At 47.5% G+C, this 27,874-nt stretch overlaps 1 protein-coding gene across 3 annotated transcripts in view; it reads right to left on the reverse strand.

Moving 5' to 3' along the window:
* Nucleotides 1–27,874, reverse strand: part of Evc2 (EvC ciliary complex subunit 2) — an 87,977-nt gene that overhangs the window by 51,092 nt on the left and 9,011 nt on the right. For 2 of the 3 annotated variants that reach the window (XM_087582549.1, NM_001106012.1), the window contains 5 exon segments: nucleotides 25,453–25,562; nucleotides 24,716–24,769; nucleotides 17,695–17,829; nucleotides 11,533–11,672; nucleotides 4,382–4,706 (listed from right to left, as the gene is read on the reverse strand). In XM_087582549.1, the coding sequence (XP_087438675.1) occupies nucleotides 4,382–4,706; nucleotides 11,533–11,672; nucleotides 17,695–17,829; nucleotides 24,716–24,769; nucleotides 25,453–25,562 (764 nt within the window). 3 annotated transcript variants of the gene reach the window in all.

Here is a 27,874-nt window from a genome sequence, read left to right on the forward strand (position 1 = left end):
CACCTGTACCACCTGGAACCACACGTGTGCCTGGTAGCACCGCACGCATGGCTGAGACCTAGGAGATCAGAAGAGGGCATCATATCTCCTCTTATGAGCTGCCACGTGGTGCTGGGAATCGAGCCCAGGTCCTTTGGAAGAGCAGTCAGCGCTCTCAACTGCTAAGCTGTCTCTCCAAGCCCTTGTTTTGTTTTGAGAGGGAGGGTCTTACATAGCCTGGCCTGGCTATGACCTTACAAATAGCTGAGGACATCTCTGAACTGAGCCTCCTACTCTATCTCCCCAAAGCTGGGATTACAGGCATAAGCTAGAGAAATCCACCTATTTAATATAAGGTTTTCTATTTTAAATACTGTCAGTAAATGTGCATCTGTAAAAAGCAAGCATTAGAGGTTCCCTCACCTCCCTACCCCAAAGCCAAACCCCTACTGAACTGTCCAATGAAAGAGCCTTTTCATGGAGAGGAGGCGTGGCCAGCAGGGTGCTTCAGCCAATAGCAGGCTGGCTTTGAGCTGTCCCAGAGCTGCACCAGTGCTCCAGTTCACTCTACGCCATCCAAAATGTAAGGTTAAGATTTCCTCAGTTACGTTCCTTGTACTCCACTCAGCAAGACAGGCAGCCTGTAAAACTGTTTTATAAAAATACGTCAATCAGAGGTGTAATGTCAGGTTCTTACACAGAAGGAATCGTTTTCTTTCAGAAGCTTAAGAGGGAGCTTGGAAGCCTCTGTGGACCCAGGCAGGATACAGGTCGTCAAATAGTCAATGGTGCCTAGGTACAGAAGAGGGACTGCCCTTGCTGTGCTGCACCACACAACCACTCTGTTGGTGTCCATAGCATTTCCAATGGTCTGCTACCACAGTTTGGGTACTGTTTATATCAGATGAGGAAGAGGAGAAGGGAGGTCAGGACTAGGGAAGCTGAGCTGTGAGGTTCTGCTTTCCTGGGCCTCAGTTTCCCCACCTTTAAATGCAATTATTTTATGTTTTGTATCCGAAGTTTCCCAAAAGATGACATTAAACTATAATGTCAAGCCTCAACTTGACACCATCTAGAGTCACCTGGGAAGAGCTTCAATGAAGGATGCCTTGAACAGGTTGGTCTGTGGGCGTGTCTGTGGGGGCTTGATGTGTTTACATCAATTAGTGTGGAACGGTCCATGCCAAGAGTGGGCAGCACCATTCCTTAGGCTTGGATCTTCAACTGTGCCAGAGCGGAGAGAAAGTGCTGAGCACTAACATGTTTGTGTTCGTCTCTCTGTGTTCTTGATTGACTGCTTCAAGTGTCTGCTGCCTCAACTTCCCAGTCATGATGAACTGTAAGTAACCTGGAACTGTGAGCTGAAATAAACCTCTTCCCCTAAGCGACTTTGTCAGAGTACTTTATGACAGCAACAGGAAGGGTGCTGAAGGGGTCTAAGGATGAAATCTCCCTAGAGGCTGACTTGGTCCCCAGCTAGTGGTGCTGTCTGGAAAGGTGATGTAACCTTAGGTAGAGCCTTGCTGGAGGAGGCAGGTCACTGGGGTGGGCTTTTAGGTTCTGGCTCCACTTCCTGTTCTCTCGTGTGTGGAGAAGGTGTGATTGCTCTGCCTTCTCACTATCGAGCTACCCCCAATCTCATGCAGCCATACCTTCCCTGCTATGATGGAGTCTATCTCTCGGACTGTCAGCCAAAACAAACCATTTCTTTCTTTCTTTGCTTTTTGCCAGGGCCTCTTATCACCACAATAGGAAAGTAGCTAAGGCAAAGCTAACATGCCAGCACCCATGCAGGGTTGACACGCCAGCACCCATGCAGGGTTGACACGCCAGCACCCATGCAGGGTTGACACGCCAGCACCCATGCAGGGTTGATTGCCAGCACCCATGCAGGGTTGATTGCCAGCACCCATGCAGGGTTGACACAGGCACTGACTGAAGCTCTCGCTATTATCTTTTCATTTATATTGAGCTTTTAACTGACTCTTGAAAACAGAAACGTGGGACATATTGATGGGCCGCCTTGTGACATTTCAGCGTGAGTATTTGCCACACAATGTTGAACCAGGTCCACACGGCTACCTCTTCCAACACGAATCATCTACTTAAGGTGAAAACACACAAGTCCTCTGGCTTTTAGAGATGCACGGTCTGTCAAGGTTGCCCAAGACCACTTGGCTATGCAATGGTGGGTAGATCATCTCCTCCCTGTGCCTTTGTGCTGGGCAACAGACACCAAACTGTCTCCCTTGCTCTTGCTGTGCCTCAGAGTCCAGAGCCCAACCTCTTCCATCTGGACTGAGAGGTCCTACCATGTATTATTAACTTACTTTACACTAACTTACTTCACACACAGCCTTCTGAGGCAAACAGATGAGAAAGTGCCATCTCTATTGTTCAAAAGGTGGAGAGGACCAAGGGAGGCTCAGCCTTCTGGAAAAGCAGGATGAAACCCACCCCCACCCTCAAAAAAAAAAACAATCCTAGAAGAGCTGGAGCCTTTCGGCATCAGACATGCTCTGAAAGCCATATTACTTTGTAGTACAGGCTGGCTAATGCTATTTTTATAGGGAAAATTGAAAACCAAAACTCAGAAAAAATTCTGGTGAGATGATACTGGGATCGGATCAGTACACAGTGTGTTAGACACACTCTCCCTGAGGGCCTGGCTCTGGGAGATATGGCTGAACCACACTGATAGACAAAGCATTAAAGAACGGGGGTGAGCAGTGAGGCTGGAGTGCACAGAGTAGCATTCACTCCCAAAATACAGGAACATGTCTAAATCCTGACCCCATAACTCCCAAGGGTCTTTGAAGGTCGAATCAAGTTAAGGATCTCATAAGTGCATCCCAGGTCCTGAATCAAATGACAAGTGTCCTTACAGGAGATAGGGAAGAGGTGGCAGGGTTCCAGGAAGACGCCGTGAGAGGATAGAGCAGGGGTGAAGTGACTTAGCTACAGCCCGAGGAACACGTAGAGCCACCAGCAAAGCTGTCCACCAAAGAAGGCCCTCCCTAAACACTCCAGAGGTTCCTGGACCCTGCTGACACTCTGAGTTATATTTCCAGAGTCCAGAACCACAAAGGAACAAATTCTCTCTCTCTCTCTCTCTCTCTCTCTCTCTCTCTCTCTCTCTCTCTGTCTCTCTCTCTCTCTGTCTGTCTGTCTTTCTCTCAGACATCAGATGCACCTTGTTCTAGCATCCACAGGGAGCTAGTATAGCATCTACACAGGTCACAAGCCCCACCCTAACCACTATAGCACTGAGGCAAGGCGGACCCTGGAGCAAGGGAACAGGTGGAGCCCTTTACTGTAGCAGTGTCTGTGCTGAAGACTGAGGGAGCCTTAGCCACCAACTGAGAGCATTTTATTCACTTCAGGGGCGGAAGATAGCCTGTGTTCATGGCAGGTGGAATCTAAGGCAGCAGTCAGGCACTCTCTAGACTGCTGGGCCTAGAGGACACAGGTGTTCAGACATGTGTGAGCATAGGTCACATGGTCTGGACAGCCATCTCTCTTACTGGGAAGATAATATAGACTAGCTTGACTGTACCTGGCAGACCGCTTCTCTCAGGTTGGCCACTGGTACCTTGACTATTTTTCTCTTCTACCACTCATCCCACATACTCTGAGGGGTGCTCGAAGGACTTAGGATACAAGGGCATCATATGCAGAATCAAGATAATTGTGTAACGATGTCTTCCAAATTAAAATTCCCTCCTAGAGGAAGGAGAGGGGCTCATAAGACTCAAGAAGTAAACAAAACCAGCTAAGCTCAGGGAGTAACTGAAACTCACAAGGCTCCTCCCCAAAGTTATATAAGCAGCAACAGTCATTTGGGAGAGAAGACTCTTCTATGGAACTGCCTGCAAGTTGGAACAAGGTGTGATACTGGGAGTCATCGCTCATGCTGCTGTGGGCTTTTAATCACCATATAGTTGCTTCTGAGCACCCATAATAACTTCAACAAACTGGTTCACTAAGCTAGACTCCAATGGAATCCTTTTTTTTTTTTTTTTTTTTTTTTTTTTTTACCATTGGTGCCCTGTTTGAGGGGAGTAGACATTTGTTCAGGTCTCCACAGGAAAAGTAACACAACTGTCCAGGCTTGCCTGGGTGGGTAGATGCATGGATGGATGGATGGATGGATGGACGGACAGATGGGCAGGTGGATGGATGGGTGGGTGGATGGATGGATGGATGGATGGATGGATGGATGGATGGATGGACAGACAGATGGGCAGGTGGATGGATGGGTGGATGGATGGATGGATGGATGGATGGATGGATAGATGGACAGATGGGCAGGTGGATGGATGGGTGGATGGTTTGAGGCACTGATAACTGATGAGACCTTGAGGAGAAATGAGGCACATACAAAATTTCAGGGTTGACTTACCCTCTCACTAACTCGCTTTAACACCTCTTCTGCTTCCTCCATGGCCACCATCTCCCTCTGGTACTGGTTTTCTGTCTTCTTCCTCACTTCTAGGTCACACTCTGCCGTGAGTGCCAACATCTTCCGCTCATACTCCTCCTGGATTTCGTTTTCCAGCAGCAGAAACTGCTTTTTAAAAGCAGCAGCCATCTTCCTTTCTGTTTGCAGAGAGAGGTGACCACCACTGATCAGATTCTTCATCAGAAGGGCAATGATGTCCTTACTAATCTGGTTTCGACAAGCCTCCAGATCCGCATCTGCCTGATTCAGGGTTGCGATCTCCAACCTGAGAAATAGAGGTCAAGTGGACTCCATTACATGGCGCATGGGAGAGCAAGAGGCTCCTTGAGACGGCTAGGCTTTAAGGTATCTATAGGAAAAGCGTTTTCTCTCTTTCCCCTCCCTCTCTTCCCACTTTTCTCTTCCTTTTACTCTTTCATGATTTGAAGGAAGACTGTTTCCCACAGGTTCCTTTGTTTAACCCTTGGTCATCAGTTGGTGGCACTGTTTGGGGGTGGTTATGGAACCACAGTAGGTACAGCCTGCCTGGAAGAAGTGGGATGCTGAGTACAAGCCATGAGGATGACAGCCCTGCTTTCTGTCTGGCCTCTGATTCCTCAGGCCTCCAGATGTGAGCACGCAGCCTCATATTCTTGCTATTCCCTCAGCCCACGAACCAAACTCCATCTTTCTTCCTTTACACTGTAGAATAAAAGCACAATGTTTAAGCCTTTCTGAACATCTGCCCAAATGGATTCCAGAAGTACAGCTCAGCAACGCACAAAGACCCTCCCACTAGCTGTGCTCTGCGATAGCAGACATCGTCTATCCCTCGATGGGGATGTGATAATTCGAAGGTAGTAAAGAAAGCCACCACAGAAAATCCTAAGCATTAGAAGGTAGAGAACAACACATCATGGTCCATCTCATTCTGCTTGAATTTTGTCACCTTTCACCAGTCCCTTTAAGTCTATTTTTTTTTGTCATGTGTATTGAGCACTGAAAGCAAATGCTATAAGATATGCTATCTTATCTGAAAACCCTTCAATGCACATCTATAAGTATCAAGGAGATCTATTTGATATGCATAAAGAGAAAATGGGTACCTGGCAGCTAACCTACATATTTTTTTTTACCAGAATAGCTGTAGTAAACTATTACTGTGAGTTAAATGCACTTCAATAAAGGATATTCCTCTAGAAGAGAAGTCAGTGCTATTAACTCTGAACCCAACCCCTATCGGTCTCATTTTAAAAGACACTCCATGCATTTGCTTCTTTTGTGGTCGCAGCAAGTGCTTAACTGCAAGGAAAGCTGCTGGATCCAGAAAGAGTGACAGGCGATGCCCGAAAGAGGTGTGTGCAGCAGTTAAATGCTAAATGCGCCAGCCAGAATCCCACAAGTTCTGAAAGTAAAGCTGAGTTCTACTCCGAGACAGACAAAACAGACTTCACACCCTTAAGGAAGCCTGTGGGACCGAAAGAATAATGGTTCCTCCCCCGCATCTTCAGTCCTGAACACATGAATAAAAGGACCTGAGGCTGCAGATGGAGCTCAGCCGCTGGCTTTGGCATCCACACATCAGTAAGGACGGTTTCAACGTGGAAGAGAGAGGCAGAAAAGGAATCAGGATCAGAGGAGGCAGCATGAGGAAGGGGAGAATGGGCGTATGATGATTGACCGCTCTGAGGACCTAGAAAGGGAGGAGCACGGAGTGAGGCTGCTTGTAGAAGCTGCGAAACTTGACTTTTGCCTGGAGAGACCCATCAGACTCTGATCTCCAGAATCCTAAGATTCTCAGGCATGAGCTGCCGAGCCTTCAGGGATCTGTGACAAGGGAACAGCAAACTCGCAGACACCACGCCGGGTGGCTGCAACCATCACACATTCAGAAATTATGGCGCCCTGTACAACCTGCACAATCTTGTTCTTTTTCATAGCTGCCTGGAGGACCACTTAATAACCAGAGGAGCTCAGAAACGGACTTGGTTTTCCCATCTGTGTGATGGGAATGACCTTAGGTTGCTGTTCAAATTTTTATCAAAGAGATGACAATTTCACAGCGCAATTTCCTAGCATGTTGGCCTAAATGCTCATAATTCCCTCCTTGGAGGGGATAGAGCAGATAGTTTGACACACATACCAGCTTAAAAATGGTTACAGCCACTTCACTGCCAAGGGCTTTATGTAGACTGTCAGCAGTGGCAACAAGAGAAACTGTAGACACACCAAGGCTACAGGACACAGAAAAAGAGTCCCTTCAAACCAGTTAAATTTCTAAGCTAAATGACATTAACTCTCATTGTTAATTGCTCAATGGCTTCGAAAAAACACAAATAGAAAAAAATTCCTCCTTCAAATATAGCGTCAGGTCCACTGGTGAAGGAATACACCTCCTTCACTTGTAATCACTTACAGGACAATGAAATTTACGTTTCTCCTTGACCCCCAGGAAATCCTTCATGACATCAAGAAGACAGATATTTGGGATCACACGGAACAGGGTTCTATGCTGGAACTCCTGTATCTCTCCTTGAACTGGTGCACCCACAGTAATGCCTAAGAAACACCATTGTTTAGAATTTCCAAGAACCAATTATGATTAATACGATCATTGATTACTAGTGATAAAAATGAGAATGGTATTCATGCCTTCTTTCCCTTTTGGTTCTTATAAAAAAATATCAGTCATTCTCACCAAATAGTGAGGCAAGTTATCAGGATAAAGTTAGGATCCAGTTGATACACAAGGAAGCAATTGGTTTTCTGAATGGGGGTGAGGGAGACTCATAAGCAACATGGGGAACAGTAATTCAGAAGGAAGTCTATGCAGCCACAGCCTCTTTTAGAATAATTCTGGTATCTTCAGGTTGGCTAGTATAACCATAGACCCACAAAACAGCTCAATATTAGCAAAGAGAAAGTTTTCCTCACCAGAACCAATTTCAATGGAAGGCATCCTACACGATTCCATGTAAAGGCCAAATATCACACATATACTTGTCTGTCTCTCTCTGTCTCTATCTCTGTCTCTTAGCATCTTTCTTCCTGGACCCTCGTTCACCAAGTATTTCCATGCAGAGAGGCCAGGTTATACTCTCTCTCCAGGCACTGGACTACTCTGTAAGAGGACATAATCGCTCGGGCAGGGGAGGGGGGGACTCCACGAGCAGAGCAGAAAAACTTTGCCTTCAAAGAACTTCCTGCTTAGGTAGGTAAGACAGAATGCAATGATATCTCTCTGTGTCTATCTGTCTGTCTGTCTGTCTGTCTCTCTCTCTCTGTCTCTATCTGTCTCTGCTGTCTCTCTCTCAGTCTGTCTCTGCTGTCTCTCTCTCAGTCTGTCTCTGCTGTCTCTCTCTCAGTCTATCTGTCTCTGCTGTCTCTGTCTCTCTCTATCTCTCTCTGTGTCTCTGTCTTTCTGTGTGCCTCTATCTCTGTCTCTCTGCCTGTCTCTGTCTCTGTCTCTCTGTCTCTCAGTCTCCTGTTTCTCAGTCTCCCTCTCCCTCTCCCCCTCCCCCCTCTCCCCTCCCTCTCTCTCTCCCTCTCCCTCTCCCCTACCTCTCCCTCTCCCCTCCTATATATGTAGTCACTTCTAGCAGCCAGGGATGCTATGAAGAGGAATAATTTGGTACACAAGATGGAGGAGCTATGGCTGCAGAGGTACATTTCCCTAGCTTTGTTTGACTCATCAACCCACTGTGCCCATGCAGCTGCTACTTTAGCCTACTCTTTCTGACTCTTGGATACCCACACCCCATCTCACATCTAATAGGTGCTGCCACCATCGTCCAGTTAATGGATCTTCTCTGGGAAGAATCCCCAGGCCAGGCACAATGCTGCATTTCTGCAGTCCCTGCATTGAGGCTATGGAAGCAGGACGATCAACAGTTTAAGCTCATTTTTGGTCACAGGGCAAGTTCTGAGGCTAGCTTGGGCTACATGAGACCCAGTCTCTGAGAAGAGGAGGATAAGAAGGAGAAGGAAACTTGAGTCCCCACTCCAAGGCATTTGTATTCTGCTCGTGTACACAGTAGAGACAAAACCCAGTATCCAGGCAGTGTCCACCACTGTGCTGAGCATCTAATGGGACCACAGCCAGGATCTTCTAAAACCTTGTCAATGAATTATTTTTTAGAAGTGTTCTAAGCAGGAAGAAGCAACCCCAAGCATTAAATGACCCAAAGATCCAGCAAATGGTTCCATTCTTCCTAGGCTGTGGGCTTTCACAGAGGACCATAGGCATTGCTTTGCAGAATACTTGAAAGAACGAAAAGATGGGTATTGCAAAACAACAAATGAACCATATGGTTAACAAACAAACAAAAAACCCTACTCAATATGTGTATTTACAACTCAAGCACAACAAATACTCCCTACACATCTGCCTCGTGCAAGACAACCCTCAGACGGCATAGGAAGGAGCCGCAGAGAACGCTCAGAGCCGCCAGTAAGGAAACTACCAGAGAAAGAAACACAGCCTTGTGCTGTCTCAGCAGCATCTGCGCTCAGTACTTCTAATTGCAGCACAGTGGATCTGAAAGCGCTCTCGACTGGGTGCAAGTTCATTACCACCCACACGGCCTCAGGCAAACCACTGGGGCCTGTCTGTATGGCAGGCAGCTCACTGGTCTGAAAACTGAGGGGAAGTGAGAATTTCATAAGATGCCAGATGCTTGGTGTGACCAGGTTTTTAGTCTTGGTGGTACTAAACTACTGGAAGCACACACACCCTGTTTCTAGAACCTTCTGTGATCAGCCAAGCTACCCAGTTTCTCCTTCCTCACAGCAGGTCCCAGCATGCACTGGGACCAAGCCCTAGTCCACTGTGACCCCAGTCAGGGAACTTGATAAAAACTAAAGGATAAAAGCAGATCTCCAAGTCCTCTTTGTGAGAGGCAGCCTGTGAAGAAACAGCAGAGTTGAACACGCAAGCAAGCCCAGGGCATGCTCCGTCAGGAGTAAGCCAGCAGCGGAAAAGGGCACAGTGCCAGCTAGTCTTGGATATGTGGCAACAATCAAGCTGCCCGCTTGCAGGGTGAGAATCCCAGCTAAACCTTCAGTGAGAACTGCAGGCAGGATAAATGACTTGCTAGAGAAAAGGCTATTTTTAGTAAGGAGCCCAGGAGAGACTGATTTCCATGCAAACTAAGCCCCTGACATTTCCTTTGTGGGAGCTCCGAAACCTTAGTGGAGGTCAACACTAGAAGATAAAAGGTAACTGGCAAGTGGAGGAGAAGGGAAGGAGAGAGGGAGGGAGGGAAGGAGGGAGGGAGGGAGGGAAGGAGGGAGGGAGGGAGGGAAGGAGGGAGGGAGGGAGGGCAGATAGGTAGGTAGGCAGACAGAGAGACTGACTGACTGACTAGGTACCCAAACCAGTGTCCAACCACTGAGGCTGAAACACAGTTCAGTCAATAAATTTTAAGACTGAACTGGGCTGGGGAGGTGGAGAGATGGCTCAGGGGTTAAAGCCACTAGCTGCTCTTCTAGAGGACCTGTGTTCGGTCCCCAGTACCAGCATAGTAGAGCATACCCTTCTGTAACTCCAGTCCCATGGGATCCAACATCTTCTTCTGGCCTCTGTGGGCACCAGACACAGACATTCTGCTCAGACATACACACAGGCAGAACACCCATGATAATAAAGTCATTTTTAAAGACCGAGCTGGGGGAGGAGGGGAGGCGCTAAGAGGAGGAGGGATGAATTTCACTCCTGCCCTGAGTGTTCAAAGTCTGTGCTTGCTGATCAATGTGAAATGCTCTTCGGACAAAATAAGATCAGCAATCAAGAAGAAACTAAAAGAAGGCGCTGGAGTCCGAGAGTAACTAATAATGTCAATACTCTGGCGTCAAAATAATCAAGCTATAAGACCGTGGAGTTCCCTGTGGTGGGAATGGAGGGGGTGGGGCTCCTTAAACCCTTCACACTTTGAGTCAGAAGCAGAGGCAGAGGGTGGACACGCTCCTGCTTAAGAGGACTACTTCACCGGGTTGGGAGCACGCAGAGTCCTGTGTGTGTAAATTAAACGCCCAGCTGTCAGTTACCCAAGTCAGACCGTTCCACCCGACTTCATTTTCATACTGGGGAGGAGGGGACCGCTAGGAAACCCTTTGGAATTGCTTGTGCTCACATCACAACATATGAGAGGGTGTTTTGGGTCTCGGCAGGAGTTGCATCCCAGCTGCCCACCCATTTCTGCCTTCCTAAGACAGGGTGGCAAATTTTAATTGCCACCGTTGGCATTCCAATCAGAGAACTGGGCAAACATGAAGAGGGGCTGGTAAACAGCTGTCCAAAGCCTAATTTCCTAAACCGCGCATACCACCCTGAAATTTCACTCATCCTATGCACCCAAGGCTCCAGGCCTGGCTGCTCACGGAGATACTGAACAAGGAGGAGCATCCCCCAAGGAGGGCACAGTCCTCGCTGCCAAGGACAAGGAGCTTAAAAAGTACCATGAGTCAGACTCAGTACAGCTTTTGTCCAAGGAGGAATCACAACTGAACTGCTAGCAACACCCCTGGAAGGGAAACTAACCTTCAAGTCCTTACATAAGTAGAAGACAACACTCCACCCCAAGTTGTTTCTGCAGGCCTGTGAGTTAGTCTATGCCCTTCTCATCCAGGGTTTGGCAGGATGGGGACAGCACAGTGTGGGTCATTATCAACACAAAAGAGTTTCACCCAGCAAACCAAGGTGGGCACCTGGGCTGGCCTCTTGTTCAAACAGCCATTTCTTCCCTGTTTTCTGTAGTCAGTAAACAAACGCCCAGCACACTCTTCTGTTAAGATTTCACAATATCCCTTGAGCCTTCCCGTCCTTATACCTCCCTTTCTTCCTTCTGCCTAAAGTATTTCCTCTCACTTCCCTTGGAAGCTTCTACTACAGCATCAAGCACAAGTGATGATGTCACCCCCTCCAGGGAGCATTTCCAGGGCACCAAAAATGCATCCTTCTGCATCCAGCTGGCCCAATAGAATCAATGCCTAGCAACATTTCCATTCTGATCACCAAGTGATGAATGGATGACCAAGTAACCCACCAAAAACACTCCATGCTTCTGTCCCCAACCCATCACTTCCTGAGAGCAGATATGACTGGAGACCCTTACTCTTCTAGGGCTTGAAGCATGCTCCCAGGCTCCTCAGAAGTCAGGATGGCAACCAGTTGGTCATTGAGGGAAAGGTCCTGGCTCACACCATTAGCAGAGGTGAAGGGTGAGGGCTCCAGCTTGTTCTCAGGATGCTGAACCTGTAGAGGTGGAGAGACAGCTGGGTTGGGTTACTAGAGAACACTGTGTGCTGGGAGAGAAGGCAGGGTTGTGTGTACAGTCGGAGAAGCTGGCCTCCTCTTACCTCAGACCAGCCCCTATCCTGATCAGAGCATCCACTTCTCAGCAAATAAAAAGGATGCTGATTTCAACAGCAGCACACAAGTGTGCTGGGTAAACCAAGCAAAGATATGCAGAGACATAACCATAAGTACTCTGCTACTGAGGTGGGAAGGAGAGGGGTATAGCTCAGTCAGGAAAGTGCTTGCCACACAAATGTGAGATCCTCCCATTTGAGCCTTAAAACCTGCATTTTTAGAAAGCTGGGCACTGAGGCAGAGACAGGCAGATCCCCAAGGCACACAACCAGCCAGCCTAGCCTAACTGGTGAATTCTGGGTAAATGAGAGACCCTGCCTCAAAAAACAAGGTGGGAGGCACCTGAGGAGAAGACATACACACCACAGAGAGAGTGAGGGGGGAGGGGAGAAGGAACAGGAGGGGAGGAAGAGGAAGGGAAGGAAGAGGGAGGGGAGGTGAGGGGAAGGGAAAAGGAGAGAGAGAGAGAAAGAGAGAGAGAGAGAAAGAGAGAGAGAGAGAGAGAGAGAGAGAGAGAGAGAGAGAGATATCAAGGAGGATGAGGGTGAAAGAGAGTCTTCTGGACTTGACAGGATGGCAGCACTCATAGTTTTATGGCACCTGTGGTTGCTTGTACAAGGCCTGTACAAGATCAAGCCAGTCAACATCACACCATGAAGGGTCATGAGCCCTCAGCCCTAACTAAGGAACCATTGATAGTTGACGGCTTCTTGGGAAGACAGAGACAGTTTTCTTTATGGGTATGACACTGTTAGGTTGACTCTTCTCCAGTAAATGGCTTCACCTTTAGGAGTTTATGGGAAGCTCAAACCTAAATCTTTAGATTATTTTTAAAATTGGGGATGGACTTGGGAAGAGTTAGGGGAGGATTAGGAGAATGAATATGATCAAAACACATTATGTGAAATTCCCTGAAGGATTAATAAAATACATACATTTAAAATGACAGGGAAATAATTTTCGTTTTGCTTTATACTCTTCTCATATATTACATCCTGGTCGCAGTTTACCCTTCCTCACCCCAGTCTCTTCTCCCTACCTATGTTCTCCCCCAAATCCACTCCCCTCAGAAAAGAACAAGCCTCCCAGGGACATCAACCAAACACCACAAAAAAAAAAAAAAAAAAAGCTACAATAAGGCCAGGCACATACAGTCACTTCACAGCTGGACAAGGAAACGCAGGAGAAAAAGGGTCCCACAAGTAGGCAAAAGAGTCCAGGACAGCTCCCACTCCCACTGTTAGGATCCCCACAAGAAAACCACACTACTCAGCCATACCATATATGCAGACGACCGAGGGCAGACCCCTACAGGCTCCCTGATCTTGCAAGCCCCCAGTGTGTCCCAGTCAGTTTACTCTGTGGGCCATGTTCTCATGGTGCCCCCTGACCTTGCTGGTTCCTCCTTCTACCCCCTCCTCTGCAGGATGCCCGAGATCTACACACTGTTAGCTGTGGCTCGCAGTATCTGCTCCCATCAGTTGCCAGATAAAGTCTCTCTGGTCTCTTTGATGACGATTCTGCTAGGCTCAGGTTCCAGAACACTCTGAAAGCAGGACAAACTGTAGGTAGGTTTTGTGGCTGGGTTGGTGTCTCAGTCCCTCCACTTGAGGCCTGGTTACACCAGATGACCAGTTCTGGCTCCATGTCCCCCATTATTGGGAGTCTTTGCTATGGTTACTCTTGAGGATTCCATGGAGTTTCCATTGCACTAGGTTTCCAACTCGCCCCAAAATGCTCCCCAATGCCAGTCTTTTTTCCCAGTATTTTCTCCCTCCTCCACCACATGACCCCTTCTGTTCCCAACCCCACCTGCCCCCAGTCCCACCTGCAAAATTTATTCTATTTTCCTTCCCAGTGAGATCCATGTGTCCTCCCACCCTTAAGCCCTCCTTGTTACTTAGCCTCTCTGGGTCTGTGGATTGTAATATGATTATGATTTACTTAACAGCTAATAGCCACTCAAAGTGAGTGCATCCATGTTTGCCTTTCTGGGTCTTGATGATCTCACTCAGCAAGATTTTTTTTCTACTTCCCTCCATTTGCCTGCAAACTTCATGATGTCATTGTTTTTAAAGCTGAGTAGTAAGTACTCCATTGTGTAGATGAACCACACTTTCTGTATCCACGCTTCATTTGAGGCACATCTAGGTTGTTCTCAGTTTCTGGCTATTATGAGCAAAGCTGTTGTAAACATAGTTAAGCAAGTGTCCTTGCAATAGGATGAAGGCTCCTTTGGGTACATGCCCTAGGAGTGGCATAACTGGGTCTTGAGGTAGGTCAACTCCCAACTTTCCTAGAAACCACCATATTGACTTCCAAAGTACAAGTCTGTACTCCCACCAGCAACAGAGGAATGGTCCCCTCGCTCCACATCCTTGCCAGCATGAGCCGTCACTTGAGTTTTTGATCTTAATCATTCTGGCATGTGTAAGAGGGAATCTCAAAGTCGTTTTGATTTTCATTTCACTGATGACTAAGACGGTTGAACATTTCTTTAAGTGTTTCTCAGCCATTTGAGATTCCGCTGTTCAGAACTCTGTGTCTAGATCCGTACCCTATTTTATAATTGGACTATTTAGTTTGTTAAGGTCTAGTTTCTTGAGTTCCGTCTATATTTTGGCTACAGCCCTCTATCAGATGTGGAGTTGGTGAAAATATTTTCCCATTCTGCCAACTGCTGTTTGTTCCTATTGATGGTGTCCTTTGCTTTTACAGAAGCTTCTCGGTTTCCCACTTATTGTTGATCTTAGTGCCTGAGCTATTGATGTTCTGTTCAGGAAGTTGTCTCCTGTGCCAAGGAGTTCAAGGCTGTTCCCCACTTTCTTTTCTATTAGGTTCAATGTATCTGGTTTTACGTTGAGATCTTTGATCTACTTGGAATTTTGTGCAGTGTGATAGATACGGATCTGTTTGCATTCTTCTACATGCAGACATCCAGTTAGACCACCAGCATTTGTTAAAGATGCTTTCTTTTTTTCATTGTATATTTCTGCCCTCTTTATCAAAAATCAGATGTCCAAAGGTGTGTGGAGTTACATCTGGGTCTTTGATTCAATTTCCTGGAAAACTCTCTCCGTTTTTATGTTAATACCACGTGGTTTTTATTACCACAGCTCTGTAGTACGTCTTGAAATCAGAGATGGTGATACGTCTAGAAGTCCTTTTATTATACAGGATTGCTTGGGTTATTCTGGGTTTTTTTGTGTTTTGTTTTTCCATATAAAGTTGAGTATTGTTCTTTCAAGGTCTGTAAAGTATTGTGTGGGAATTTTGATGGAGATTGCCTTGATTCTATGGTTTGCTTTTGGTAGAAAGGCCATTTTTATTCTGTTAATCCTTCTGATTTATAAGCATTTGTAGATCTTTCCATCTTCTGATATCTTCTTCAATTTCCTTCTTTAAAAACTTGAAGTTTTTTTTTTATCATACAAGTCTTTCACTTGCTTGATTAGAGTTGCCCCAAGATATTTTATATTATTTGTGGCTGTTATGAAGGGCTATTATGTTGTTTCCCTGATTTCTTTCTCAGCCCATGTATCATCTGTATAGAGAAGGACTACTGATTTTTTTCTTTTAGTTAATCTTGTATCCAGCCACCTCGCTTAAGATGTGTATCAGCTGTAGGAGTTCCCCGGTAGGATTTTTAGAGTTGCAAACTATATCTTATCATCTAAATAGCAACACTTCTTCCTTTCTAATTTGTATCATCTTTATCTCCTTTATCTTATGGCTCCAGCTAGGATATCAAGTGCTGTATTGATTAGATATGGAGAGAGTGGACACCCATGTCATATTCCTGATTTTAATGGAATTGGTTTGAGTTTCTCTCCATTTAATTTTATGTTAGCTATCGGCCCTGCTATACATTGCTTTTTTTATATTTAGGCATGTCCCTTGTATTCCTGATCTTTCTAAGGTTTTTATTATGAAGGGATTTTGTCAAAGGCTTTTTCAGCATCTAATGAGATGATTATGGTTTTTTTTCCTTTCAGTTTGTTTATATGGTGGATTACATTGACAGATTTCCATATGTTGAACCATCCCTGCACAGAGAAATAACTTTTTAAGTCCTTCGTTATCATCCTCCACACAGAGGAAAACGCGTAAGTGGCCTCCTTGACAGGATCTTGCTGGCTGCTTCCTGAGGTACGCACAGGCCTGTGAGATGGAACTAACACAGACACAGCTTTCAGGAGGATTGGCTCAGAATCTGATTCTGCCCTATCTCCAGCACCTCAGGCAGGTTGGCCCCAAGTGTCCTTGACAGCATTCAAGGACACACCTGGTACGTGATCCTGTCCTCCTGCTATACCCTGACTGTGTTATTTCCTGGGATAGAATGCCTCAGGATATACTCCTGGGGAAATGAAGATCAGAAGCTGCAACAGCTTAGGTCTACCAGATCCCGAGTGGAATCTCTCAAAGCAAGCAGAGGACCCTGAGAGAGACCCACTCTTCCAAGAAGTACTCACAATGATTCCTGGGACAAGAAGATGCTTGGTTAATGTTTAAAGCAGAGGAAAGAGTCACAAGAGGGAAGATTAAGGAGGGATTAGGAGCCCGTGAGAGTGAGCAGGAAGAGCTCAGCTCCCTCAGGAAAGCCAGTCACTGTGTGACACACCCAGAGGGTGAGGTGAGGGACCGGTAGAAATGAGGTACAAGTCAGGTCATGAGGGACCCACAAGCCAGACCAAGGAGTTTGGCTTCACCTCAGAACAGTGAGGCTCCTCAGCAGGTGGCAGAAAGCAGGGCTTGAATTGGGGATAGAAAAAAGCCACCCTACAGAGGGAGTGCTAAAATGTAAGGTTCTTACACCTGGCCACACATAAATCATCCTTCGGTGAGATATAAAATCGACTTAAGTGTTCATCACAAACAAACACACAGTGGAATATTATCTAGCCATGAAATGACATCATCTTGTCTCATAGTTACTGTTCTGTTGCTTGAAAAGACCTTGTGGCCAAGGCAACTCTTTAAAAGAAGGCATTTAATTAGGGGCCAGCTTACAGTTTGAGAGGGTTTAGTCCATAATCATCATGGTGGGAAGCAGTTTAGCATGGTGCTGGAACAGTAGCTGGCAGCTTTCCTACCTCCTCCGTTCCATGAACTGGAGACCAAGCATTCAATATCTGAGGCTGTGAGGGTCACTGTCATTCAAACTACTACATTGTCAAAATGTGGGTGGACCTGGAGGATATTACATCTCAAACAAGCCCAGTGCTGCTCTCCAGCACATGTGGAATCTAAAAGGATGAACCCTTAGAGGATGAGCATAAAGTGATGGTTAGCAGGTGTGGGGAGGGAACAGGGGAGGATATGAAGATGCTGCCCAGTGGTAGCCAAGTTGGGGTAGGAAGGAGGAAAATGCTGGGCAGTTCTGTGACACAGGGGAGCAGCCTGGTAGCCAAGAAGGTGCTGCAGAGTTCACACTAGCTGAAGAGAGCGTGTACATTTCCTCACACGGAAAAATGATGAATACCTGAGGTGATGGGTATGCCATGCCTAACAGCACATTACACACTGCACACACGTGTCAAGTTATCACACTCTGCCTGATAAATTCATACAATTGTATGTTAAGAGTAGTATTTAAAGAAATAATCCTAGAAGCTTTTGCTGAATGAATAAATGAATGAATGAATGAATGAATGAATCTGCTTATTTACTGGCAATGCTATGGATTGTCCCGGCACAGGCTAGGCAATTGCTCTACCATTGAGATGCGTCACCAGCCCCAGAGTTAATGATAAGTTTGTGTCCCAGGAAAAGCAAGGGTAGCGCCCGTCCTTAGATCACCAGCGGAGTCTGACGTGGTCCAGAATTGAGACGCATCAGGCTAAGGGATGAGTGTTCACCTCACACTGCTGCCAAGCAGAGCATCCCTGGGAGGGAGACTCACCCGGCATCTCAACAGCATGCTTCCCTGCAGACACCGACCCCGAGCCAGGAAGAACAGGGCTGCCAAGGTCAGGAGGAAGGAGATGAGGAAGGCTGCGATGAAGCCTGCTGTGTGGAGACCATGGTTAGGCAGAACCTGCAGGAAAGAAGGGAATCTGAGACCGTCATGCCACATCCACCTGGCTCCCCAGTCAGGTGAGGAGCCCCAGGTACCATAAAACAGAGGCAAAATACAGGTGCTGAGAAAGACCCAGAGTCCACAAACCACAGAGACCAAAGGCAGGGAAATGGCTGCCAGAGACTGGGAGAGAAGAAATGAGAGTGACTGCTACTTGGTACAGAATTTCAAACTCTGGGAGTGATGAGACTGTTCGGAAACTATGTAGTAGTAATAGGTGCACAATACTTGATTCACATAATATCAATGTCAGGAGATTTCCTATTCTGTTATTATGTGTACACATACATGCATATGTACACACATGCATATGAACACACATGTATACATATGCACACATATATGCATACACATATGCACATATGCATACACATATGCACACATACACAAGCACATGCACACATGTACATATATACATATGTATACATACTCTCATGTACACACACATACATATGCATACACACATATGCACACATACACACGTAGCAGCCACATTACAAGACCTGAAGCGCCTTACCATTAGTCAGAACCTCTGGGGGGTTTTTTGGGGGGGAGGTGGATTAACTTAATTTATTTCTATTTCATGTGCACTGCATGTATGTTTGTGTGAAGATATCAAGTCTCCAGTTGTGAGCTACCACGTGGATACTGGGATTTGAACCTAGGTCCACCGGGGTGCAGCCAGTGCTCTTAACTTCTGAGCCATCTCAGGATATCTGAGCTGCCAGTACTACTATGTGCAGAAAAGGGCTCAGGGTAGAAGACCATCTAGACGACATTAAATGGATGGAGGACTGAATGACAGAGTGGATGTGAGCAAAAAAAAAAGAGCCAACAGTGGCCCTGGATGGCCTGTTTGAAAAACTGGCACCAGTGGGACCCCTCTACCAGGGTGACAGAAACTCTCTAAGGAGACAAGAACCAAGACTGAGGTTATTAGAGAATTAGACCCAGCCTCAAGTCATCATCCCTAAGTGTCCTCAGAAATGACACCGCCAAATGCCACCACTAACCACAGTCAATGGAGTCGCTAGGACACAAACAACCTAAGCTGCAGATGTCTAGGCAGAAAGAAAGAGAAGTATCTCTGTCATGACTGCCTCCACCCGCTGAACGCACTAACTCCCCCAGTCCCGCCTTTGGCTCACCATGCCCACCCCTTTAATCACACACTCGCTGCAGCCTTGCCTTTGAGAGATTCTTCATAGCATTTATGAGGAGCGATACTGCACAAAAAAGGCCTTTCAAGGAAGACTTGAAAAGATGGGAATTCAATACTGCGTTTCAAAGACACAATAAAGCTTGTTTGGAAAGTTTGGTTTCAATTATGTAATGAAAGTATCTATAGGCTTCGAGGGCTGGAAGCTGTAATTGTTCAGCTTTCGTGTGTATGTGCAGAGGCTTGGTGCAGAGAGATCTCAGGACGTCCAGTAGCCACACAATAACCCTGCCACAGGAAACTGGGCCACACACAATGACTTTCCATGTCCCCTACCCACCAAATGCAGGAAATGGGGAAGCATACATGGTGTCTTTCCATGCCCACCGATTCCCCCAAACATGGGAAAGGGGGACACACACGACTCTCCTGGAAAAGGTTGCAGCAAGTTTTAAATCTCTTGCTTGGCCTCCATTTTCAGGAAGCAGGCAGGATGGTGGCTCTCTGTCCCTTGTCCCCATGACCTAGAGGGGCAACAGTGACAGCAAAGACTCTTGGCCTCCAATCAATGAGTGACGTCCAGATTGACGGTAGGAAGTGTCAATCATATGTCACATGTTCTAATGCAGCCTCATTGTGATATCTTAGTTGTCAACTTGGCTAGAACTGCAGTCAACTAGGGGACAAGCTGCTGGGCACAGCCCTGAGGGATTTTCCTCCATCATTTGAAGTGTGAAGATCCACTCACACTGAATGTGTGGCTGATCTGAGGGGGGAAGCTTCACTTTCCGCCTTTTCGATGGTGTGTTAGTTCATCTACTCTGTTTGGAAGTTCACCCACCCCGTTGCCACTGGTCCACCAGTGGCAGATGCCATCTTCACTCTCCAATGACACAGGAGCCCAGCTTCCAAGATGGGCTGAGGAGAGACTCCAGGAATCCTCTACACTCCGGAGCCACTTTTGGATTTCTGAGGCACACGGCCTGGTGAGTGGAGAAGCCTGTGTTCTTCAGCCTCCCCTGGGGGAAGATGGCTGTTGCGAGAACTAGTGGTTCTCAACCTGGAGGTCTCAATCACTTTGGGAGTTGAAAAGTCCTTTCAAAGGGGTCATATATCAGATATTCGGCATAGCAGATATTTATATTATGATTCATAACGGTAGTAAAATTACTGTGATAAAATAGTGACTGTAGTAATTTCATGGCCGGGGTCACCACAACAGTGAGGAGCTGTATAAAAGGGTCACAGCATTAGGAAAGCTGAGAATTGTTGGTCTAGACCATCTTGTGCAAACCAGTCTAATAAACACATTTAAATAAATCTGTGTTATTGGTTCAAAGAACCCTGACACTTGCTGATTCCAATAGATCAGCGTTTGGCTCGGGGAACATCAGAGGGCTCCTCACGGCCATGATGCTCATCGTGATCATGGCTGCTTCCCAGGATCTCCACACCTGCTTCTTTCTTGATAAAAGGAAAATATAGGCCAGATCATCTTAAGGCATCTTCTAGGCAAAAAGTCTCTTTTGTCAACAAACAGGTGTTAAGTGTCAACCAAAGGAGTAAACCCACTGCTGCGATGCCAGGAACGTCCAGCAGGGGGCAAACAACCCATCAGGGGAGAGAAGATGACCAGAGTCAGAGAAGCTAGTCTTAAGATCTGAGGGATGCCTGAGAGAAAGACTCTTAAATAAACAGAGAGTACCAGTGGCTCTTGATGGAGTCGAGAGGGTTAACTTTTCTGATGTAGCCTCAGTCAGAACACCCTAAGGAAAGAGCTCGGTGTCCTAAGGAAGACAGTAATCATGTACAACACCACCTCAGCTCAAAGCCTCATGGTTTTGCTAATAGCAGTACATCTAACAGGCTTCAAGGGCTCCCAATAAAACCATGTGTTTGAGAAGTCTCACTTCTTAGCTAGCCACCTGGTATGTAATTCATCTTCTTGTTAGTTAATGCATGCTCTTTACATATTACTTGTCTTTTCTATAAATACCTCCTTGAGTTTCTCACTTATCCTCCTTGCTGTTGTTTTTAAAAGTAAAATTCCAGGCAGTTTCTATTCAAACTCCCCAGACTATTACTCATATTGACTTTCTACATATTACTTTATCTATTTATATTTTGGTCTGACTAGAGCATTCACTTCTGTCTTATTTCAAGAGATTACACAGGACACCATCTTCTTTCCATTTAATAAAACATCACTTTACTACATGAACACACAGATAAATTCTCTATCTCCATGGAAGGACAGCTCGCAGTGGACTTTGGCCACCGTGACCATTGGCAAAACACTCTCTCTCTCTCTCTCTCTCTCTCTCTCTCTCTCTCTCTCTCTCTCTCTCTCCTCTCTCTCTCTCTCTCTCCTCTCTTTCTCTCTCCGTGTGTGTGTGTGTGTGTGTGTGTGTGTCTGTCTCTCTGTCTTTCTCTCAATATATCTGTGTGTGTTTGTGTGTCTGTCTTTCTCTGTGTGTGTCTATGTCTCTAGGTGTGTCTCTGGCTCTCTCTCTCTTTGTGTGTGTGTGTGTGTGTGTGTGTGTGTGTGTGTGTGTGTGTCTATGTCTCTCTCTTTCAGTGTGTCTGTCTCCCCCCGACAACTCTGTCTGTCTCCATGGCTCCTGGGACCCTTCCCATCAAGCATTGCAACCCACCATCTAGGTGCCTGCCAGCTGACAGTGCACAGTCCACAAGTAGCAGGTAGGAATCCAAGACCTGCAGTTCACATCCGACACTATGGAATACTCTCAGAGACTCTCCTCACCAGGAACTTGAGGAGGCCAGGGATTTGGGCAATAAACTAAGAAGAAACTTCTTCTTATGGCCTTGTTTTCCTTAACCAGGTGCCTTGTTAGTTTGAGGTAAAATTAAAGAGGCAGGACGGTAGTTGCTCCATCCTGATGCTCTGGCATGGTGGCCACATAGCAAGCAGATACGTTCCATTGTTCTGTCTGATGACAGTACTGGCATTCCTCCAGCCACCGGTCTCCTGCCAGTACACCCCTGTCACCTATAAAGGTGTCTCAGTATTTCTGAGCATACGCAGAGCCAAGGGTCTCTCCCCAGGAAACCTGAAGGAGGGTGTGCCAATCCTATAGTCAACATTAGCTTAACCCTGAGGCTCTGCACAACAGACTCCAGTCCCTAGAACACTACACTGGGCCTCACAGATGCTTCTGGTACCAGTGCAGTTCCCCAGGTACAACACTGAGCCTGAGACCATAATGGCAACAACAGTCATTCTAAGTGATACACTGGCACGTTGGCGTTGCTCTCTTGCTGCATAAAAATGACACCAGGAACAGGTGCTGGTGTTCACAGACTTAAAGAAGCACAGTGCTCTGCATAAACTAACCCATTTGCCTGGAGAGAAGTCCATGGTCCCGTTCTCACTTTATGTCTGGGAAAGTGGAGGCCCAGACAGGCTAGAACATGCTGAGGGCCACATACGGACAGCGAAGAGTCAGGATTCACAACAGGCCATGTGGTTGTAAAGCCCACTATACCCACAACACTGGGACATCTCATGTTCACATGCCCCATGTCTCCACTGCACAGAGGGTACCTGTCGAGGGGCAGCCTGCAGCCTGAAAATGGCCCCTTTCCAACCCTGTGGGAGGGTGAGGCTTTGGAAGGTAGGGCACATTCATTGAGAGAACATTCTTCACCGTAATCATGAGGGCATCTGCCACTTCTTTAGTAAAAGGCGAAAGATTTATACGATCTGAAGAGAAACCAGAGTATTCATCTGCCACTTCTTAAACTGACTGGTAGTCATCATTGCTGACAATCAACTCAATCAAGGGATATTTGCTGAATGATTGTCACCTACCAGATAAAGCAGTAAAGGGGACACGGGACAAATTAGACCAGGCTCCTTCCTTTGGAGATCTCAAACCAACAAAGAAAACCATGATCTACACATCCTTAACTGCCCCCCATTGAATCGCAGGCTTGCTAAAAGACAGAGCTGGTTTCCCTTCCATCTCTTCTGAGCAGGACTTTGGCCCCTAGGAGGTACTGATCGCCACCACATAGCTGTGGGGTTTGCTAGCAGAATATCTGGAATCAAAGGCCATCTGCCAGCCCTGCAAGCAAGAGTTGACAAGCTTGGCCTTGTTGTCCTTCTTTTCTCTAAAGGCCAGTCTGTGAACTTGGACCTTGACCAGGATCTGGGGACCACATCCAGGAGGGAGGCCACAATCCACTTGGCATGTTGTATAAATGGTGCAGTCCCTACTGAGTACCTGCCTCCTCCTCCTCCCGGAGTCAGGAGGTGGTGTGACCCAGGCACGAGGTACCTGTGTAGCACTCAGCCCCTGAAGAATGTCACAGAAGCACCTGTGACTCATGGCTGGGGAGTACCCCTCCCCAGGACCTGAAGGTCAATGAGGACTTTCTCTAGACTTCACCTGTCCCCTTGGCTAACTTGGCTGTGTGGCTGTTTAAGTCACTTTACTCCTTGCCATGACCGAACACCTGACAAAGCGACTTAAGGGAGGAGGAGTTTCATTCAGGTTACAGTCCATCATGGCAGGAAGGCACAGCAGCAGGAGTGAGAGGCAGCTGTTCACATCATATCCACATTCGGGAAGCAGAGAGGAATGAACACTGCTGTTTAGCCTGCTCTCTCCTTAGTCTAAAGCCCCTGCATATGGAGACAATGACAGCTACATTCAGGGTTACACCTCCCTAGAGATGCGCTCATTGACCAACTGTGTGTCTTTAGAGTGATCCTAGGTCCTGACAAGCTAATCGTCAAGTGACCTTTCACTAGTTCAATCAGAGCCATGAGAACAACTTAACAGTTGTTCTCTGGGATCACCAAGACTAGGAGTGGCCTCAGAGAACATGCCATCCTAAATGTAGGATCTTTGGCAAACTATGTGACCTCAGTTTCCCCATCTCTGAAATAAAAGTGATTTAATAATGGAATCTCCCCCACGAGCCTGTGTCAGTGATGACAAGATTAAGCATGTGTGAGCTGCTCAGGAGATCTGAGATGCTGAGGAAGTATGAGGTGTCTCTGTGTAGTTTGGTCACAGCTTGATGGGGGTCAAGGAACATCAGGGGAAATTCTGACTTTGGGAGCATCTGAGGGAGATAGCAGGTAAGACAAAACAGAAAGATATACCCAGTATATGAATGTTGTTAGGAGCCTCCCAGACCCACCCTACCTGGGGGTGAACTGGGACAACACCCAGACCCACTCCGTGTGAGTATGCACAGGTGCTACCAAGCTGGCTGGACCAGAATGGAACCAATCCAAGGACAAGATGCATCTGTCTGTCTGTTTGTCTGTCTGTCTATCTGCCTGTCTGTCTCTCCTGATGCAGGGACACATTCCTCTTGTCTGGTTCCTGGATCACAGAATTCAAGATTCTTCTGCCTAAGACTGTAGGCCACACACCAATGAGCACTAGGTTCTCAGACTTGTATCCCCGGATGAGTCACACCATCAGTATCCCAGGCCTGAGGCCTTCCAACTTGGACTAGGCCACATGGCTGGCATGCAGGGACTTCTCTGCCTCCACCATCGTGTGAGCCAGTACACACTATGGAGCCACTCTCCTCCCCCTCCTCCTCCCCCTCCCTCTCTCTCTCCCCCTCCCCCTCCTCCATCTCCCTCCACACACACCCCCCTTTCTCCATCCCAGACCAGGATGGACCTGAAGATTGTCTTACCATTATCTTTTCTTCCACGGTGATGGTAAAGCGGGCTCTTAGCTGAGTTCTGTTCTGAGAAAGAGAGGAAAGAAACGCTTCAGTCACATGGAGTCTGACCCATGCCCAACCCACACACCTGAATTCAGTTGTGAATTCAGCCCCTGTCTGCTGGGTGACGAAGGGTTTGTCCAACTTCTAAAGCCTCTTTGAGAAACAGTGGGACTAGGACTGCAGCTTCTCTACTGGAGAGTGTGGCAACTCAAACCCATGTCCTGAGGGCCAAGGGTCACAGCTCTCTGTGGAGAACTGGATTGAGGCAGTGCTGCCAGTCCAAACTCAGGCAAGGTGTTCATCTCTGTGTGACTCGGCTGTCTCGTTTGTGAAATGGGAGCCGCATGGTGGCTGGAAAATTAAACTAATTAATATGGAACATGGAAGAGAAGGGAGGAGAGAAGGCTTTTAACAGGGAAGCTACCCAAGTTAGCAGGTGACATCCACCCAGGAAAAGGAAGAAGGGAAAGGGGACAGAAGGAAGAGAAGGAGGGAGGGAGGGGGAAGGAGGGAGGAATATGGAAGAAGGAAACAGGGAGGGAGGGAAGGAAGGAGGGAAGGAGGGAAGAAGGAGGGAGGAAGTACAGAGGGAGGAAGTAGAGAAGGAGGGAGGAAGAGAGAACTTTTCCTATGCCCTTGTGCTCAGTATATCCAAGCAGCCATCCAGGACAGTGGCAGGTCCCAAGCAAGGGTGACAAGTTTACCTGTGAGGGTCTCTGAAAGATGAGCTGGGCGGGAAGATCCAGGCTCTCTCCAGGCCCAAGGGCTGTGGGGTCCAGCGAGGCCATGTAGCTGACGGAGTAGCACTCTCCCACTGCTCAGAGACAGCAAGTGCAGGTCAAGAAGGGGACAGGCATCCCCACACCAAGCCCCATCCCTAAGTAGCCATTCCCCCTGGCCTAGCCACAACCCTGGCCCCTGCAACCCTGTACCTGCCACAGCTGCTCACGAGCCCAGATTCCCAGCAAGAAGCATCAGGATTTCATACACTCCAGGGGATTCTGGGAGTGATCCAGCGGGGAGAGTAAGTTAGAATTTGCTCAAGGCCTCCCAGCCACAAGCAGAAGGCTGGTCTCTCGGGCCCTTTCTCAGTCTGTAGCATAGTCCCCTGAGCTCTCACCAGAGCTCTACACACAGAAAGCAGGACCCTCAGCTCCTGAGAGTGCCAGTCCAGCAGATGGATGACAGAGCTGATAGACTACAGTTAGCTTAGAGACGGCAAGACCCCTGTGTAGAAAGCAGGGGAGATGCGCATGGAGTCTGGGAATTAGTTTGTCCGGAAAAATCAACATGTCCAGTTGGGTTTCTCATGAGGACAAAAGCTAAAATGTTGAGAAGGGGAAGGCAGTCTCAGACACCTCCCCAGACCAGAGAGAGTCTTTTCACCCAGAGCATTCCTGCATGTGCCCCCAGAGGGTGCTGAGGTTTAACATAAAAAACCTGTTCCCTTTCGTAGTGTGGAAGAGACACTGTGACTGAGACCGGCCAGGCTAAATTATACTTGTTTTAATAAAAGGAGGGGGTGTCAGAGGATGATGATGGTAATGGAGTCAGAGAGGCAGAAAACTGGAGTCTGATTGGCCATTTGATTTTAGAGTCAGTCATTGGATAATGGTTGCCCTGTCTCCTAACTTGAAAGCCACCATTGAGCACCAGTCGGGTGAGCTCAGGAACAGGTGACTTGGACTGCGTTCTCAGGGAACACAGCCTCCTGGACAGAGCAAAAGCCTGGAATAGATGGGAGAAAACAGCACCAAGAATCAAAAGATGACAAACCCAAGCCACTTCCTACAGGCCAGGCTGGGTTGTGTTGATATCTCTCTCCATCCCTATGACCCTGACCTTGCCCAGTGGGTGGCACCATGCTTGGTGCAGGCAAGGGGACCTGTGCACATTTAGTTAGTACTTAGAGTGAGACATAGCTAGAGTAGGGACAGTCAATGTCCCTGTGGGAGACTGGAGGCTGGGGGCATTGGGACGGGGGTGGAGTTGAAAATCAAGTAGAACGTCCAGGAATGATAACCCTAAGACCGATCCTCATGGAATAGAGACGTGCATGTCATAAGTAGGACAGAGGGACCACCATTGTGCACCATGTCTGAGGGACAGGGTCAGAACAGACATGACCCAACAGGAGTGAGAGCCATAAAGACACTGGAAAGCAAGGGGTAGGTAGTAAGCCCACAGCTGGGAAGGGCACTGATTGAAAGGGAGCCAAAGGCCAAGGCCAGGCCCTGACTAGGCTAAAGGCCATGTCATATGACCTCACTCAGCACCCTAGAGTCATGCTGTGAGGCAAGATGCACAGGATCTCTGAAGTCCTAACTGCTCAGGGGCTTGCTGGAAGCCATATAGTCAGGCTGTGATTCCAGAGGAATCCCAGACTGCCTGAGCTCCACTCACAGCCCACGTGCTATTCTCTACACGTCAACATAGGAATCATTTGGAAAATTCATTTCTATATCATGGAAAGGAGAGCTCTGGGGTGGCTTAGCTGGGACACGAAAATTTTAGAATCTCATCTAAACCAGAGCCACCAACCAGGTCACTGGCTGTGGACTGCTCCACTAGCTTCTGTCAATAGCACTGTGTTAAAAGATTCAGAGCTGAAGGGTCAAGTGAGCAACGCTTTGCAGTGTGGGCCACACATCAGAAGTGGGTGTGGTCAGATGAAGGGATGCGGCTATAGCAGGTACCCAGGGCTGATGAGGGTCAGTCTGCCGGCTTCCATCTCAGCATGACTGGTGGCCATGGCCTCGAGAGAGCTCCCCACCCACTCCAGCTTCAGGTTACTCATTCGTACACGAGACGTTTGCCAAGAAGAAAGGAAGCTCCAACCTCCTGAGAGAAATCATGGCTCTGAAGTTAACTAATTAGTCAGGGATACCTCAACTGAGGAGGACCCTGTGGAAGCCAGCAGTCCACACTACAAGCTACCCTTTGGCTCTGCATTGTCCCCCAAAGGCCTGTGTGTTGAAGACCTGCTCTGAGGTCTGTGGGACTATTGGCAGGCAGGTGGGTGAACTGTCCAAAGGCAGACAGTTCCAGGCAACAGGGTCTATCCTCAGAAGGGATCGTGGAACCCCAATTGTTGTCTTCTTTCCTTCTTTCAGTTCTACACAATAA

The sequence above is a fragment of the Rattus norvegicus genome, chromosome 14 (genome assembly GCF_021556685.1).
Source record: "Rattus norvegicus strain SHRSP/BbbUtx chromosome 14, alternate assembly SHRSP_T2T, whole genome shotgun sequence".
NCBI classification, from domain to species: domain Eukaryota; kingdom Metazoa; phylum Chordata; class Mammalia; order Rodentia; family Muridae; genus Rattus; species Rattus norvegicus.